Genomic DNA, 17,840 nt, shown 5'->3' on the forward strand with positions numbered 1-17,840 from the left:
AAAGTGGTAAACTAAGTGTTTCCGTGAGTTCTGTGAGCTGCTCTAGCAAATTAACTGAACCCAAGGAAGGAGATCAAGAGAACTTCGACTTAAAGTCATTTGGTCAGACAAACAGGTAAAATAACCTGGGCTTGTGATCGGCATTAGAAATAAAGCTTAGTCTTGTGGGACTGAGCCCTCAACATGTGGGATCTGATATAATTTCCAGGTACATAGTGTTGGATTTGAACTGGAGGACACCCAACTGGTATCTGCTGCAGAACTGATTGCTTGCTTGTTGGTGGGGAGAAATTCCCACACATTTGGTCATAGAACTGTTCTGTGTCGATTGTTGTGGTGTGAGAGCAGAAGAAAAACAGTGTGTTTTTAATACAACGTCCCAGACCTTTCTATTAGGCAGGGCCAGGTGCCTTGTTTCAGCCTATAAAATATAAGTGGTAGCGAAATGGTCACTTCTGGGTTGGGGCATGTGAGACTTCCCCATTACCATATCCGCATTCTCTTTTTCCTGGACAACACATACTGAGACAGTGGCTTCATGAAACGGAGGGAGTCTGGATCCTGAGTCATAGGATGAAAGAGCCACCGATGACCCACGTTAGTCTTGGCGTGAGGGAGAAATAAACTTGCTGTGCTATGCAAACGAAATTTAGAAGTTTGTTCCTGCAGCATAACTTAGACTAGTCTGATAAATAAACAGAGGAATTTCATTTTCCTGCCTACACGCTACCAAGTGACAACACAGGTAAAAGTGGGAGACAATATGTACAAGGTGGCAGAAGTAAAGGAAGTGTTAGAGAATGCTGGAAATCTCTGAAAAATGAGGAAGAAAAAGTAGAAATTCAGTAAGACAGAAAATCAATTTTCCTTACAAAATCCTAGATACGTCATTTGGTACCTTTGTTCTGGCCAGGAGGCATGTTTGCACACAGACAAAAATATTCAAAGGGAAATTCTTACCTTCGTAACTGAGCGGTCTCACTTCTTAATGGTTGCATGGTTAGTGCTATCTCAACTTGAATATCTGTTTCCGCTTACTGCTGGAAGTATAGATATACATGCTTCCATTTCTGTAACCAACCTCTGAATTTCTGAATCCTCTATAAAAGACAAAATAAATCAGTAAAATCAATACTATAAATTATTTTTCTACAAGGTTAGTATGTATTACTAAAAAAGAAAATCTTTATAGATATGTACATACTTGTTATAAATTCAACTCAACTATTTATAAATTTATTATACAGGCTCCATTTTTCTCTTTCATCCTGGTGGTATTTCCTTCCTCAGAAAAATTCTAAAGAAATTAAGTTCAACATGGACACAGGGAGGGGAGCACTACACACTGGGGTCTGTTGGGGGGAAATGGTGGAGGGACAGTGGGGGGTGGGGAGTTGGGGAGAGACAGCATGGGGAGAAATGCCAGATATAGGTGAAGGGGAGGAAGGCAGCAAATCACACTGCCATGTGCGTACCTATGCAACAATCTTGCATGTTCTTCACATGTACCCCAAAACCTAAAATGCAATAAAAAAATTTAAAAAATAAAATTAAAAAAAAGATTATAATTTTTTCTTTTTGTAAAAATTTATTTAAATTGACAAAGAAAAAATTTATATACTTATCATGTACAATATGTTGTTTTGAAATAGCTATACATTGTGATGGTTAAATGGAGCTAATTAACACATGTATTACATCACATATTTATCATTTTTATAATAAAAACACTTAAAATCTATTCTCAGCAATTTTTAAGAATACAATATTGTTATTAATTATAGTTATAATGTTATATAGTAGATCTCTTTAACTTATTCCTCCTACCTACTTGGAAGTTTGTATCCTTTGGCCAACGTCTCAATACTTAACTCTTGAAACCTGGGTTTCTTCATGGTTAAATGGAGATAAAAACCGTACTTCACAGGGTTGTTGAGAAGATTAAGTCAGATACTGTTTCTCCAGGTCTCAGTTTCCTCATCAGTAAAATGGTAGTGGTAATAGTACCACATAGGGTTGCTGGGAGGATTAAATGAGATAATGCATATAAAACACTTAGCACAGTGCTGAGCACATGGTAAGTGTTCAATAAATGATAGCCAATGGTATTATTATTATTACCATAATTATGTATCTGATTGTGAAAATGGTGGTAAGTTGAAGGTCTGAAAACACAGCAATTTTAATACACTATGTCTTTGGTTTAATGGTGCTACATTCATATAGCATTTTAAGATTTTTCTTTTTTTGGTCACTCTGCAAATGTTAGGTATTCAATCAATGCTTCCACAGTCAATTACTGTGTTTTCCAAGATGACAAATCTATAAATCATTCCAAGCAAAAGCCACTACAATAGAATACATATACAGAATAAAAACAAATGAATATAATCTGGCTCAAAGACATTTTTCTTGATTTAGGAAAAAAGTTCTAAAAATAAACTGAAAAGCGCATAAGAAGGTTTGGGTTACTCCTCAAAGTGAGATTTGTTAAACAACCTAACAGTTGCCTATTTAAAAAATGACATGCAGGCATACTTTGCATCTTTTTAAAACAGGAAAAATAATCAGTCTACTCAGGCAGTTAATCATCTTCAGGGGTCCTCTAATCTAATTAAAATCTTTATCTGCACAAATTCTCCTTGGTTGAATCTTTTCAAGCTCTATTATCAAGAAGAATAAATACACACTTGCAAGTAAAAGACTGAATGTTTGATATTCTCTAACATTTTAAATCCACAGGAAAAAAAATCAAAACCTAAAAAGTAAGAATACAATAAGCAGAACTGATTTTCTTATTAGTTCAAAACACAGTTCTACGGAAAATACCACAAACTCCATTTAAATGACAGCTAAATAATGTGACACTGGTATTTAGTATAACACCATACTACATAAAATTGTAAGTCTCATCTACCTTTTTCTGCTACCAGGGCCTTGAGCTCTCCCAGCAAATATTTCATAACTCTAACTTTTTCAGCTATCTTGTTCACATTTTTTGCCTTCTGTACATCCTTGACTGTTTTTGTATCTCGCACACGTAGGCTCAAATCCTGTCTTTCACTTCTGGCCTCTCCAATTTGCTCTCTGGCACAGTTTTCTTCATTAGTGGCCAAGAAAGCTGGCTGTGATCGAGTAGGGCTTTGGTGTGTCTGACTGTCCAGATGTGTTTCTTTTCCATGAGATTGAAAAAGAGACATATATGTTTGAAAACATTTGAGTAGGTCTGTTTCCTTATGAACTCCTTGTTGTGGCAGAATCCCACTAACAAGTCGCAGTTGCTGCAAGGTTGGAATAGCTGATGTGTCAGTTTTGGGCAGGCTACGTGGAACTCCAGGGCTGGTGTTAAATGAATTCTGTAGAACATCAGTACAGGTCGCAGAAACTGTTTTACCTTGTGATGCAAACTGACTGTCACAAGAGTTTCAACTTCCTAAAGAAAAAGAAAAGCAAGTCTTCAGAAGTATAAGCAGTCACTTATAGGTATTAATTATAACAAACTCAAATATATAAAATATATTTATTAAAAAATTTATTAATATATTTACTTGGCGAATATTTAATAGTTAGTACTATATTTTGTGGGTATACCATAGTCTGTGCAACCATACTCCTATATGGTTACACATTTAAGTATCAGCCAGTTTTTCACTGCTGAAATATTTCTGTAAATATGCTTGTGCAAAAGCTTTTTGTATGTTTGAACTTATTTTCTGATGATGTAATTTCCCAAAGTGGACTAACTTTTGATGCTTTTAAACCATCTGTGGTATTTGTAAAGTCTATTTTAGTCATGGCCTTGTAATGCTCCCATCTTACAGGGTAAACTAAGCTTCAGAAACCAAGAATCTTTATTGTACTGAGGAAAAATTCAACTTACTTTTAAGCTAAAAATATTAGTAAGTTTCTAATATTAGAAACTTGCTTATTAATAATAATAACAAACTCAAATATATGGTTACACTCCTAACCATATAGTACACAGGCTATGATATATCCACAAAATACAGTAGTAACAAGTTATTAAAAATTCACAAAGGGTATATATTAATAAACATCTTTCAAATAAAGTATTAAGCGAAAGAATCCGTATAGAAAACTGCATAAAGTTTACTTATAACTTTATTTTAAAAGGAAACCAAACTTAACAAATAGAAACCAGAAACTAAAACCTGTACAGAGGATTAAACGACTGGAAAGAACTCTATCAGTGTGTTAACGGCAGTTGTACTTGGGTGGTCAGTATGGTTGATTTTGCTTTCCCCCTACTGATCTCTTCCCCTCTTTCTCCTTCATTACTGTCATTAATAAATAGGTAAAACTATAAAATAGTAAAAAATAAACAACTGGTCTTTAAGTCCTAGTGCATTAAGTTACAATCAATAAATTCAACAGTCCTTCCTAAATGACTGCTATAAGCAAATAGTTACTTATGTAGTATACAAACTGTACACACAGAATGAACCTTTGGAGGGCAGGGTAGCCGCTGAGGTGACCAGACCGGGGTGGAGGTACATAAGCCGTAACTAGAATGAGGAGTTGCCTGAGATTCTATAAGTAAGAGGGAGAAAAAATTAATCACATATCCTACTTTTTATACAATAACAAAGCAATTTAATTAGAACATGCATTCATGACTTTTAAACAGTATTCATACTAACCAGTATGAGACACAGCATGGCATGGTACAGCAGAGATTCCATTAGGGATGTTCTTTGAAGTCAAGTCATTCATCAGTGACATCTGAGTCCGCACATGCTCATAGAGGGCTTGGTATATTATGGGTGAATACATTCTATAATGATCTTGCAATGACCAATTTTGTTCTAGATCTGATGTGTCTCTTTCACTTCTAGCAGGAGCTTCATTAGGTATCTGTTTCTTATTATCTGAAGATGCTAATGTGGAAGAAAAAAAAAGTTCTTGAAACATGATTCTTCAAAAATGCTTACCGTAAGATTTTAAGAGAAGAAAACATGCTCAGAAGTAGTTTAATTCATCACATACTTCATAGAAGGGCTTTACCACTGTCACCCTCACTAAAGAAAATCACCTCAAATTCTTTTGGAAAGTAACTAGTGTTTAAGTTTCCCCAGTCAAAAATCATCTATGCTAATTCTTTAGAATTCCCATTTTTTATGCTACTTGCCATTTGTAAAATCCCTCCTTCAATTTTAACACTTCTTTTAAGGTTGTTATATTATCCCTAAAGTCCAATCAAACTCCTTCACCTTGTTCCTTGTCAGTTCATGTTCTCAAGGGAAAACAGAATAGGAAAGAAAATAGTTTATACAATTCTGATGCTTTGGGCCCTTAAAAACAAAACAAAACCAATCAACCAAACAAAATCTTAACCTGGCATTTAAAGTTTCCCAAAGCTTGACCATAACCTACTTTTCCAACTATTGTCCCATCGCCCCCAACTCAAACTGTTCATTTCAGCCAGGTCAATTTAGTTACCCAGCAAGCTTTTCTTACCTTTCAATAACATTGTTCATGATGAACCATTCCTTCCAATCCAATTCTACGCACTCACCAAGGCTCATCTGAAAGTTTTCTTTTTCCATGAAACCTTTCCCAATCCAATCTAGTCTGGTGACTACTCTTCCCCACCCCAGAGCACATATTGTCTATATGAATCATATGCCACTGACACATTGCCTTATATTGCTTATCTTTCATCCTCCTGTCTTTCTGACTAAACCGTAAGTTTCTTTAAGCAGGGCTGTATTTCATTATTTTATCTTACAGAGTCTAGTATTAGTCTACCTACAGGGTAGAAATCTGGTATTAACAAAGTAATAAGTAAAAAACAACAAAGTCTTCTACATAGCACTACCTGTAGATTGGTATAACAATCTAAGTTCTATTTCCCTAATTAGATCCCCTTCCCAAGTGTTTTTTAAAATACTATTAACAGAAATGAGAATACTCTAGTAAATCACGGGTTATCAGTATACAAAATAAATTTGGAAAATTTACTGCTATTGGTAGCACCTATCAAAGCTAAACATACATATATTCTATGACATAACAATTTCACTCCCAGGTATACACCTAACAGAAATGAGTGCTTATGTCTACTAAAAGACATGTACAACAATGTTCACAGCAGCTTGATTTGTGGTAGTCAAAAGCTGAAAACACCAAATAGCCATGAATAGTAGAAACAGATAAACTGTGGTATATGCACAGCTTGGAATAATACACAGCATTAAAAAAAGAACAAAGTACTGATATATACAACTATCTGGATGTTTAATAGACAAAAGGCTGAGTGAAAATATTCAAAGCAAGAGTGCACAGTGTTCAATTGCATTTATAGGAAGTCCTCAAACAGGTAAAAGTCACAAATGGAAACAGAAGTCAGGAAAGTGGTTACACAGGCTGAGGGTCTAAGTGATGGTAGGGGTACTGACAGGGAGGGAGCCTTGTAGGGTGCTAAAAATTTTCTGTATCTTACCCTAGGTGGTATCTATAGGGGTGTATACATATGCAAAAATTTATTGAGATTTATGTACTTTAAAATTACTTATGAAAAGTATTTCTTACTTTTTAAAAAATGATTAAAAATTTAAAAGTAGAGAATCCCTCAAATATATAAATATGTATAGTTTACTGAAAATAAAAACATTGCTAAAAGCATACAACTTCCATGTAAAAGCAAAAACAGAAAAAGTTAAAGGCAGATGAAATACTATAACCAGTGAAAATAGAAAAAAAAAATTAAAGAAAAAGACCTAATATTTGACTATGAAAATGGGTGAAGATATCAGATGCTCCCCTTTTGACTTGGGGTATGTTTCCTTTTGAGATGATCTTTTCCTATGAATGTACTTTCTAGGCCTATATGCAAGCTTTAACACTTATTAGCTGAGTAACTTTGGGCAAATTAACTTCTCTTGACTTCCTCTTTCTTATCAGAAAAACTGTAATGCCTATAAGATTATTGTGAGATGTAAATGAGATAACACTTGTAAAGTTCTTAAATCGATGTCTAGCACACAGTAAAAACTCAATAAATGTTAAATATCATCAACTACCTGTACTCTCACAATAGACAAGTAAATATATTCATAAATCTTGCTATCTGATGTCAGTAATAAACCTCTAAACATGTCCCTTATGAGATGATTAGACTCAAAAGCAGTAAGAGTTACCTTCACTATTTGAACAGATCAGATCAAACAAAACTGGTTAATAAACTTCTGTAAAGCAAATACTACTTTTTACTGGAAATATAATCTTATAATAAATGGAAAAGTACCGTCTAAAATATTTTAACTTTGAAATCTAAAATAACAGAAGGTGAGATCATAGCCCATGGCCATCGAGCACACCACAAGTCCTTTCCTCTTGATTCCTGGGTCTTTCCTTCTGCTCTTGGATTTCCTCTGGTCCTTGAGAATTGGCTAGTTTGGGCCAGGCATGGTGGCTCATACCTGTAATCCCAGCACTTTGGGAGGCTGAGGCAGGTGGATGACCTGAGGTCAGGAGTTTGAGACCAGCCTGGCCAACATGATGAAACCCTATCTCTACTAAAAATACAAAAAATTAGCCAGGTGTGGTGGCGGATGCCTGTAACCCCAGCTACTCAGGAGGCTGAGCCAGGAGAATCGCTTGAACCCAGGAGGTGGAGGTTGCAGTGAGCTGAGATAGTGCCACTGCACTCCAGCCTGGGAGACAAGAGTGAAACTCTGTCTCATCAAAAAAAAAAAAAAAAAAAAAAAGAGAGAGAGAGAGAGAGAGAGAGAATTGGCTAGTTTGAAGATATCTGTTTTCACACACAGGTCATAGCATTGGGATCTCATTTACTTTCTTTTCAAGGTGTGGTTTTCACAGTCTTTAATAAAGCTGAGCTACATTATGCCTCAGCCAGCAGATGTCATTGTCCAACATAAATTAATAAACTCCAAAACTATTTCTTAAACATCAAAGCCTTAGAGCTAAAATGACATATTTCACTCCTTTATCAACTAAGCCCATGCAAAACTCTACTAATAACGTTGAGTAACTTAATGATGTAAAGTCTTAAAGCAAACAATCCAAGTTAAAAACCATAAATGGATATAAGGCAAAGACTGCAGTTATATTACTACTACACGATTTTAAAATAAAACAATGACCAAATGAGCCTGTTACTACACAAATACAAATGAAGCATATTTACTTGCTCCTGTTAATTACACCAACGCACTCTACGTGAAAATTTTACCTATTGGTCTGGCAATATGTTTAAGTGATGTCAGGTGATAACTAGAATTCATGAAAGGAATGTATTCATTTACTCAGTCCACAAAACTGTTTCAGTCCCTAAAGTCTACCTGCTGTGCAAGCACTGGCTATTGCTTGGATGGACAAGCACCGTCTGACGGGAAGTGATTCCCATCACTTGAATACAGAACAAACAACTAGAGCAGGTAAGAGCCACTGGATGCCTACTATAACTGGCCTTATGAGGGGCAATCAATGCTCAAAGGATTCTGCCTGTGCTTGATTTAGTTCCCCAAGATGAAGATGGAAATATATATATGTTACTAAAAGCAAAATCATGAAAGCATTCAACGCAGTTATCACATATAAAAGTTGCTTATTAAAAAAAAATTTTTTGGCCGGGCGCGGTGGCTCAAGCCTGTAATCCCAGCACTTTGGGAGGCCGAGGTGGGTGGATCATGAGGTCAAGAGATCGAGACCATCCTGGTCAACATGGTGAAACCCCGTCTCTACTAAAAATACAAAACATTAGCTGGGCATGGTGGCACGTGCCTGTAATCCCAGCTACTCAGGAGGCTGAGGCAGGAGAATTGCCTGAACCCAGGAGGCAGAGGTTGCGGTGAGCCGAGATCGCGCCATTGCACTCCAGCCTGGGTAACATGAGTGAAACTCCGTCTCAAAAAAAAAAAAATTTTTTTTTAAATGCCAAAGCACTCTTAAATAAGCTCAATACATTTCTGGAAGGGCCTCTCTGCCTCCTTACTTCCAGAATGCATCATGGTGTGCATACCTGACTCCATAGGCATCCAATGATCAGATAGGTCCCAGATAGAAAATACATGGGAGGGGCCATTCCCCAGAAAACAGTTAACACAAAATATCAAGATAATATGTGTTAAAAGTAAAATAATACATGGATACTAGTTGACATGCTGTAATAGATTCCTTAAAGTTCTTTACAATTACCTCACTTGGAGAGAGGTGGTAAAGAGAACAAGCGATGAGCTTGGATTTTATAAGCATTGTAGTAACGAGCAAAATCTTGTATTATTGGTTAACAGCTGCCAACCACACACACACACACACACACACACACACACGTTTGTTTCTAGAAAGTGCTACAATTTGGTAAATTAAAAAAACAATAGAGCAGTTGAATCAAACAGTCAGAGGTTTCTAATGAGTTAAACTTAGGAACACTTAGAAATTAGGAACTAATAATTTCTAATATTGCAACCCTAAGGCAGACTGTCCTATGGAAGTACGTCCTTCCTTCTGATTATGAAAATATGAGAGAAGAAACGGTAAGAATACTGCACCCTGATCACAAGCCAGAGCTGCTGGTTCAGCTGTAATCCAAATAAGAATTTAATGCTACAGACCCAGAATGCCAGAATCTTCCATCTGCCAATCCAAATCCACCTCTACTGGTCTTCACCTTGCTCTCCCTGGAATGCTGATCTATATGGATTGCGAAGAGACAGTCCTTCATGGGTCACTCCTCCTCCTAATATTTCTTGCTGTGTATATCAAAAAAGCCAGGCTTTGACCTAAGCTCTTTACCTGGGCCACTTCTCAGGGTTGTGTTTGCAGCGAGCAACCTTGAGGGATAAGGTAATATTTCCCTCTGGGGCAAGCACAGGCTTGATTACTGCTTACTATCAAAGTGGCAGATTCCCCAAGCTTAGTGTTCCTCAGCTGCAACCTACACCTAAAGGATGTGCAGCATCCATTTGGATCCACCGAATCACTCCATTGGGAATTAGGGTGAATGAGAACCAACACAAATATGCTGATGCACATACTGCTTCCTATGCTGTGAGTAATAAAGTCCTTTGTCTCTGACCAGTAGTTTTGTGTCTTCTGCTAGCATCCATGATACAGTGAAACTAACTTACTAGCTTGTAAGAGTCAAATTCCAGACCTGATATACATCAGTAGGGCTTCAATCCAATGGGAGTCTTGGCATATGAAGAAAAGGAAGAAACATGAAGTTGGATATACACTTACCCTGCTCCCTTTCTATGAGGTCCCCTTGGGCTGACTTTGTCCTTTCAATGAAGCTCACTGTTCTTCTCAAGGTAGCATATTCTATAAGCAATACCACTTTCTAGGTCTAGTAACTCTCCTAATCCCTTATGGCCTAGAGATGATAACAGCTCTGCTGCTGCTGCTAGCAAGACCCAGCAGGCAAAACTTGTGGTTTTCCTATGCCCTACTCATACCTTTACCATGAGTCCCTTTGTAAATAAAATAAACCCTCCTCGAATTACCTCAATTTGAGTGTTGCCATGTGTTTCCTGTTGGAACTCTGACAGAAGCAGTTAAGTCAGGATCCAACAAGTTGCTACCATGACACCCACTCTCAGCCACATATATCTCAAATGATAGATCCTTGAGGAAAGGTGCCCTGGATAAGAAATAACCCGCCTACAGACAAAAAGTAGGAGACTGGAGGAACAGGTGCTATTGCTCCTTTCTTTCTCAACTGGGCTGCAATAAAAAGGCCTCAACTTGAAGAGTTAAGACCAGGGTTTAGCACTTTTTTTCTTAAGAGGTCAAATAAATATTTTAGGCTTAGCAGGCCAGATGATCTCTGTCACAACTACTCAACACTGCCGCTGCAGTACAAAAACAGCTAATAAAAACACAATAAATTAGCTTGGCTGCATTCTAATAAAATCTTATTTACAAAATAAAATAATTAAACATTACTTATAAAACTGGCTGTAGTGTGCTGAGCTGACTTAGACCAATGTTGTCCAATAGGAATATAATACAAACCATATATATAACTTAAAATTTCCAGTAACCACATAAAAGAAGAGGTAAAATTACTTTTCATATTTAAGCCAATATATCAAAAATATTAACATTTCAGTGTATAATATAAATAACTGAATTTTTTTGTATTTAATCTTCTAAATCTAGCATGCATTTTACACAAAGCACAATCTAAATGCTAAATTATCATCCGAAATACTTGGTCTATATTTAGATTTAATAAAATTTACACTTAAAAAGGTAGGTTCACATGCCCAAGTTATTCCAAACATACTTAAAAGTTTTATAATACCTGGATCAATTTTCAGTTTTAGAATTTCATTTTAAATTAATTTAAATTAAATAACACTAAAAATTCAATTCCTTGGTTGTACTAGTCATATTTCAGGTGCTGAATAGCCACATGTGGCCATGGCTACCATCTTGAATAGTGCAGGTCAAGACAATATAAGGCTAATGTTACTGACCTCCAAGATGAGTTAGGTTTCCCCTGCCTTAGTTCTCTATCCTGGGACTATCTGAAACATCAACTCCTAGTCCCATGAATGCTCTACTCTTTCTCAGCCTCCTTGCTTGAATTCTGATCTCTTAAGACACAGGGTTACTGCCTTAGATGACTTTCTAAACTTCATTCCTTGCCCAAGCTGAATCTAAGCTTGCACTACAGTGCTGACATTTCTGGCCCACCTGAACTATAGAAGTGGCTAGTCTAATTCTCATCCATCTGAATTCTCATTGTGGACTTTTTCATCTTCATTTTGGGCGATCTTGTCCTCTAGGCCTCCAAGGGACAACAAAATCAAAACTTTCTTGTTCTAAACCAGGAAAAGTTAGCCGTCAGGGTGTAAAGTACCCTTGGCTACATTCACCATCAATGAGCAGGAGGCTCTTTCCTTATTAATCCAATTATACCTTCTTATGCACCATGTATCCTAACTGTGTAACTTGAGATCAGCTTGACCAACTTAGGATACATATATATATATTTTTTTTTAACATAATAATTTTAAAGCAACAACAATAAGTATACACCTGAATTACAGCCAATTTGTGATTATCTATGAAAACAAGTGGCAGAGGAAACTAACTCTATATACTTCCCAAAAGTCATTCTGAGTTTGAACTTTTTCTCCTGTAAAACCCAGTCTTTTTTTATATAACCACTCAGCAATTAGAAGCTGAATAAAAAAAGACAGGCATAAGCACACATAAACCTAACCAACACTGATTATTAAAATGAACTGCATAATCCTGATAATTGATCAAAATACCCACAATTAAGGATTATCTTTAAATAAGAGAAAAAAAGGCTTACATGTTTCTTTCCGGACTATGAAAGGAACAGTATGTTTTTCATGTCTTTTCTTTTTAGATCCATATTTTCTGCTGTCTAAAGGTCTAGAATTAGATCTGTTTTCTAAATATGCTGTTTCTAAACCTATTAATAAAACAAAAATTTGTTAATATCAAAATAATGACTTAATTGAGAAAAGGTATTCAGCAAAGAAGCATTTAAAAAAATAAACCTGAATCTTCATTTCTCAAAATGTTCCTCAGCAAAGAAGCACAACCATCAAGCCCATGAAGAGTTTCAGCCTGTAAGGAATAAAGTCATTTAGAATACATTTGTATATAACTGTTAGTATAGGAAAAAATATACGTTATGTACTTTTAAATTTCTTTATTTATAAGCAATTTATTATTGGTAGAAAAGATGTTTTAAAGCAACAGATTTCATACTTCCTTAGACCAATTAATACTTTGCATTTTATTCCTACTTTTTAGCTCCCATCTGAAAACTAATTAGTGTGTATTGTATCTATTCAATCTTACCTGACTTTCTGAATCAGAATGGATGGAATAGCCAGAATCTGCATTAAAACGTGATATTCTTCTTAAATGGGTCCTGGAAAATAAGCTCATTAATATTCTTATATTTTTTTCCCAAAATTCATTAGTCATCTTCTTTCCAGCAAAGACTAGATAAGAAAGCTTGACCCACCAGGTACAAGATGAATTTATAAGCACATTCTAAAGATTAGAAAGACTGTTAAACACTAGAATGATTAACACAGGTAGATATGAAAAGTTGTTCCCCAGAGCGTGTGATGCTACAGGCCTACCTAATTTTCTGGGGTAGATGACATGTCACCCAGCCCAAAGACCTGAAAAATGTCTTGAAATCTGAAGTTGTAAATGTCTTTAAGTACTTACCCTTTCTTCCCATTTGTTAATTTAGCAGGTCCAGTGTGCCTTCCTGAAGATAACACCTATGACATAATATATTATAGCAGATAAATATTTTTCTATTACATTTTCAATATGCTATCTTGATAAAATATGACATTTTTTCTTTTATTTTTCTTCTCAAACTAAAACTCTGTACTCATCAAACAATACCTTCCCATCCCCTCTTCCCCCTCACCGTAGCAATTACCATCCTAGTTTCTATGAATTTGACTACTCTAGAAACTTTATAAAACTGGAATAATACAATACTTGTCCTTTTGTGACTGGCTTATTTCGCTTAGCATAATATCTTCCAGCTTCATTTATACTGAAGCAAATGTCTAAATTTTTCTTCCTTTTTGAGGCCAAATGATATTTCATTGTATGTATGTGCCATATTATTCACTGTTTTAAGTAATGTGATATATCCTAAAAATCCACAATTATAATTCATATATTAAATTTCTTTTATGTAAAATGTCAAGCAAACAACACATATATTTGTTACTTAAGTCTATTTAAGGTGAAAAGGAAATTGATATACTATTTTAAACCAGAGGTAACTACTACACTAAGTTCAGACTATATTAATCCCTAAACATGTTCTATATTCCCAAATTCTTTGAAACATACAAGTTAATTCAAGATACAGAACAGAGTTCTTAACTCTGGTTCCTTTTATGTACATTATTTAGAATGCCTGATGAGACCAGCAAATGAAAACTCTAACCTTTCTCTTTATCTACATCTCACTGTCTTAATCTTTCTTTGGAAACTCATATAGCACTGTTGTTTTCTTAAATTTTTTTTGGTTTTAAAAGTGACATAATGGACAACTTTTTCTGTAGAAAAACAGGAAAAAATAGGCATTTGCTTTTACATGTACCCAGTATCTTGAGAGTTATGCCAAAAACAGTTAATCACGGTTGCCTCTAGGGAGGAAAACTGAGTATCTGGGGCACAAAGCAAGAAAGGACACTTTCCATGGCATACCATTTTATATCTTAATAACTTTACATCAGATAATCTCTATTCAAAATAATTTTAAATCAACATGAGTTGAAGTCCCTGACTCCCCCCCTCGTTCTACCCTCCAGATATAGTCACTGTTGGCAGTTTCATTTATAATTTCTCTTGACATATTTACATATTTCATCTCAAGATAGCTTTGAGCAGTAACTACCAAACTTTCTAAAGTTATGTGGCATTCTATCATATGCATGAACGTGTGTTCCATCCTTCTAAGAACGTAACTGAGAATGCATTTTTTAAAAAACTGGGTTGGTAAGAGTTACACTTCTAGAGATAATTTGGAATATGATGGAGGAAATAAAGCCAGCAGTGAGAATCAACAATGTAGGAAATAAGACATTGTGAAACATCACTCCACTGGTCTCTGCATCACACTCTCAGGGTCTTTCCCTTTAGTATATCTATGTTGATGTCCTGGCTGGAATCATAATAAAAACTCCAAGCCATGACACTATAATACTATACCCTGGATTGAGTCCAAAAACAACTACCAAAATTATTCTTTCAATTTTTTTTTTAAGTACACTGTCTGAGGTACATGTCTGAGTCAACAAACAACTACCACAATTGTTCTTTCAAAAAAAAATTTTTTAAGTACACTGTCTGAGGTACATGTCTGGTATAACTGTAAGATATATATGGTGTTTCTCCAAAAAATATACACAAGGCTATCTTATTTTTTAAGTAAAAAAAATTGTATTGTATCAAACGAAAACATTTTTCTCTTCGCAAGACAACACTATGAAAATTAAAAAGCAAGCCACATTTTTCTCTTTGTAAGACAACACTATGAAAATTAAAAAGCAAGAAGGAAATATTTGTAATATGTAGATCTGACAAAGGACTTTATTCAGAATACATAAAGATATATCACAACTCAATAATGAGACAAACAAGCTACTTAATAAATGAGGAAAAGATCTTAAAAGACACAAGGCTATCTTATAGGAAATCTGGTCAAGAAAATTACTCATGATAAAAGCACCCTAAAACAGTAACTACCATATTGGAACAATTCCTTTCAATTTTTTTTTTGTAGTTCCTACTATGAAATAATAGCACAAAGAAGTCCTATATATGCTTCACTCAGAGTCTATAACCTTTGACATTTTCCATGTTCTCTGTCTATATGTATACAGTATTACTTTTTGCCTGAACCATTAAAGTTGCAGATATAATACTCCTTTACTCCTAAATATTTCCTAAAAACAAGGCCATTCTCTAATATAACCACAGCATAATTATCAAAACCAGGAAATTAACATTGATACAGAATTATGATCTAATGTTCAGACCTTATCTGCATGCTGTCAATTATCCTAATACTGTCCATTACAAAAAAAAAAAAAAAAAAATCCCTCTGGTTCACACCCAATCCAGGATCACATATTGCATTAAACTATTGTAGCTCTTTAGCTTCCTTTAGTCTATAACAGTTCCTCAGGCTGTCATTCATTGTCTGTTATAACCTTGACATATTTAAAGCGTCTAAGCCAGTTATTTCATACAATGTCCCTCTGCACATTTAGATTTGTCTGATGCTTACCCACAATTACACGCAGGTCATGCATTTTTGGCAGGAATCCACAAAAGAGATTATGTCCTTCTCAATAAACACACGTCAGTTTGTCCCATTATTCATGATGTAAACTTTGACGACCTAAGATGGTGTCTGCCAGGCTTTTTATTGTAAAGTTTCTACTCTTATCTTAGTAATTGTTAGCATTTTTTGAAGAGATACTTTGAGATTATGTAGATATACCAATCACCAATCTTTCACCCCATAGTTTTAACATTCATTGATGATTCTTGGCTGAATCAATTGTTTGACATGGTGATTTTCTAACTATGTAATCCTTCTACATGTATTAGTTGGCATTCAACTTTAGGAAAGCACCTTTTCCTTCTTCCTTGTTAGTGGGGACTCGCTGATTCCTATTTTCTTCAGTAGGTTATGATCCATTATTATCACTTTATTTTGATGCTCAAATTGTCTCAAATTTGGTCTCTGGGAGCTCCTTGAATTTGATTCCTGTATCACTTTAACATGTCCCCATCACTTTCTGAGCTATTGCTTACTTTCTACAACAAGGTGCTCCCGGTTCATCTTTTAAAAATTCTCATCAAGGTGTTTAAAATGAGATCTACCTTCCTAACAAAATGTAGTATTAACTATAGACATGATATTATACAGCAGATCTCGAGAATTTCTTCATCTCACATAAATGTAACTTTATACTCGCTGAATAACAATGGCATCTCTCCCTTCCCATGACCCCTGGCAACCACTATTCTATTCTGTTTCTATGAGTTTTAACTTTTTTAGATACTTTATGTAAGTAAAATCATGCAGTATTTGTCGTTCTGTGACTAGCTTATCTCATTTAGCATAATGTCTTCAAGGTTCATCTCTGTTGTTACATATGAGAGCTATTTCCTTCTTTTTAAAGATTCAGTAATAGTCCATTTTATGTATATACCACGTTTTCCTTATCTTTTCATCTGTAGATATTTAGGTTATTCCCACATCTTGGCTATTGTAAATAGTGCTGCAATGAACACGAGAGTGCAAATATCTCTTCTGTATCCTGATTTCAATTCTTTTGGATAAATTCCCAGAAGTAGAATTGCTGGGTAATATGACAGTTCTATTTTTAATTTTGTGAGGAATCCCCATATTGTTTTCCATAGGGGCTATACCATTTTACTTTCCCACTGACAGTGTACAAGAGTTCCAATTCTTCCAAATCCTTGCCAATACTTTTAATTTTTTTAGCAAGTCATCCTAACAGGGGTTAGGTAATAGCTCATTGTGGGTTTAATTTGCATTTCCTTGATGATTAGTGATGTTTAGCATCTTTTCCTATACCTGTTGGCCATCCACACGTCTTCTTTGTAGAAATGTCTATTCAAATCCTTTTTTCATTTTTTAAACAAGTTATTTGTGGTTCTGCTTTTGAGTTATAGAAAGTCCTTATATTTATTTTAGATATTATTTATCAGATACATGGCTTGGAAATGTTTTCACCCATTCTGTAGATTGCCTTTTCACTCCTCCATCACTCATTTCCTATGCTGTACAGAAGCTTATTAGTTTGATGTAACCACACTCTTCTTTTTTTTTTGAAACGGAGTTTCGCTCCTGTTACCAAGGCTGGAGTGCAATGGCGTGATCTCGGCTCACCGCAACCTCTGCCTCCTGGGCTCAGGCAATTCTCCTGCCTCAGCCTCCCGAGTAGTCTACACTCTTCTTGTGATTCCCCTGCTCAGCCCTGGAATTGGTCATTTTTCCAAGAAGCCATGACTCCTTAGGGGACAGTGGTACTTGGAAACCAAGATCTAGATACTAGATGTGTTCTTTGCTATTGGGGCTTCCAATCATTTTTCATATGCATTTTTTACTTAGTCATAATAACTAGATATTTGCAATTTCGAATCTTGTGTTTTCTACTTTTAAATCTTTTTCATATTCAAAATTTTTTTTTTTTTTTTTTTTTTTTTTTTTTGAGGGAGTGTCTTGTTTTTTTGCCGGGTTGGGGTACATGGGCGGGGTCTGGGGTCCCCCCAACCCCCGCCCCCGG

At 35.4% G+C, this 17,840-nt stretch overlaps 1 protein-coding gene across 1 annotated transcript in view; it reads right to left on the minus strand.

Annotated features, from left to right (window-relative positions):
* LOC116546039 (coiled-coil domain-containing protein 14-like) overlaps nt 1–17,840 on the minus strand; it is a 38,808-nt gene that overhangs the window by 19,065 nt on the left and 1,903 nt on the right. The window contains 9 exon segments of the mRNA XM_032272410.1: nt 961–1,026; nt 1,028–1,100; nt 2,918–3,429; nt 4,455–4,551; nt 4,662–4,898; nt 12,314–12,436; nt 12,525–12,594; nt 12,832–12,904; nt 13,213–13,268. Of these exon segments, the coding sequence (XP_032128301.1) occupies nt 961–1,026; nt 1,028–1,100; nt 2,918–3,429; nt 4,455–4,551; nt 4,662–4,898; nt 12,314–12,436; nt 12,525–12,594; nt 12,832–12,904; nt 13,213–13,268 (1,307 nt within the window).

Source organism: Sapajus apella, unplaced genomic scaffold (assembly GCF_009761245.1).
Source record: "Sapajus apella isolate SASKATOON/1434 unplaced genomic scaffold, GSC_monkey_1.0 scaffold535, whole genome shotgun sequence".
NCBI classification, from domain to species: Eukaryota; Metazoa; Chordata; class Mammalia; order Primates; family Cebidae; genus Sapajus; species Sapajus apella.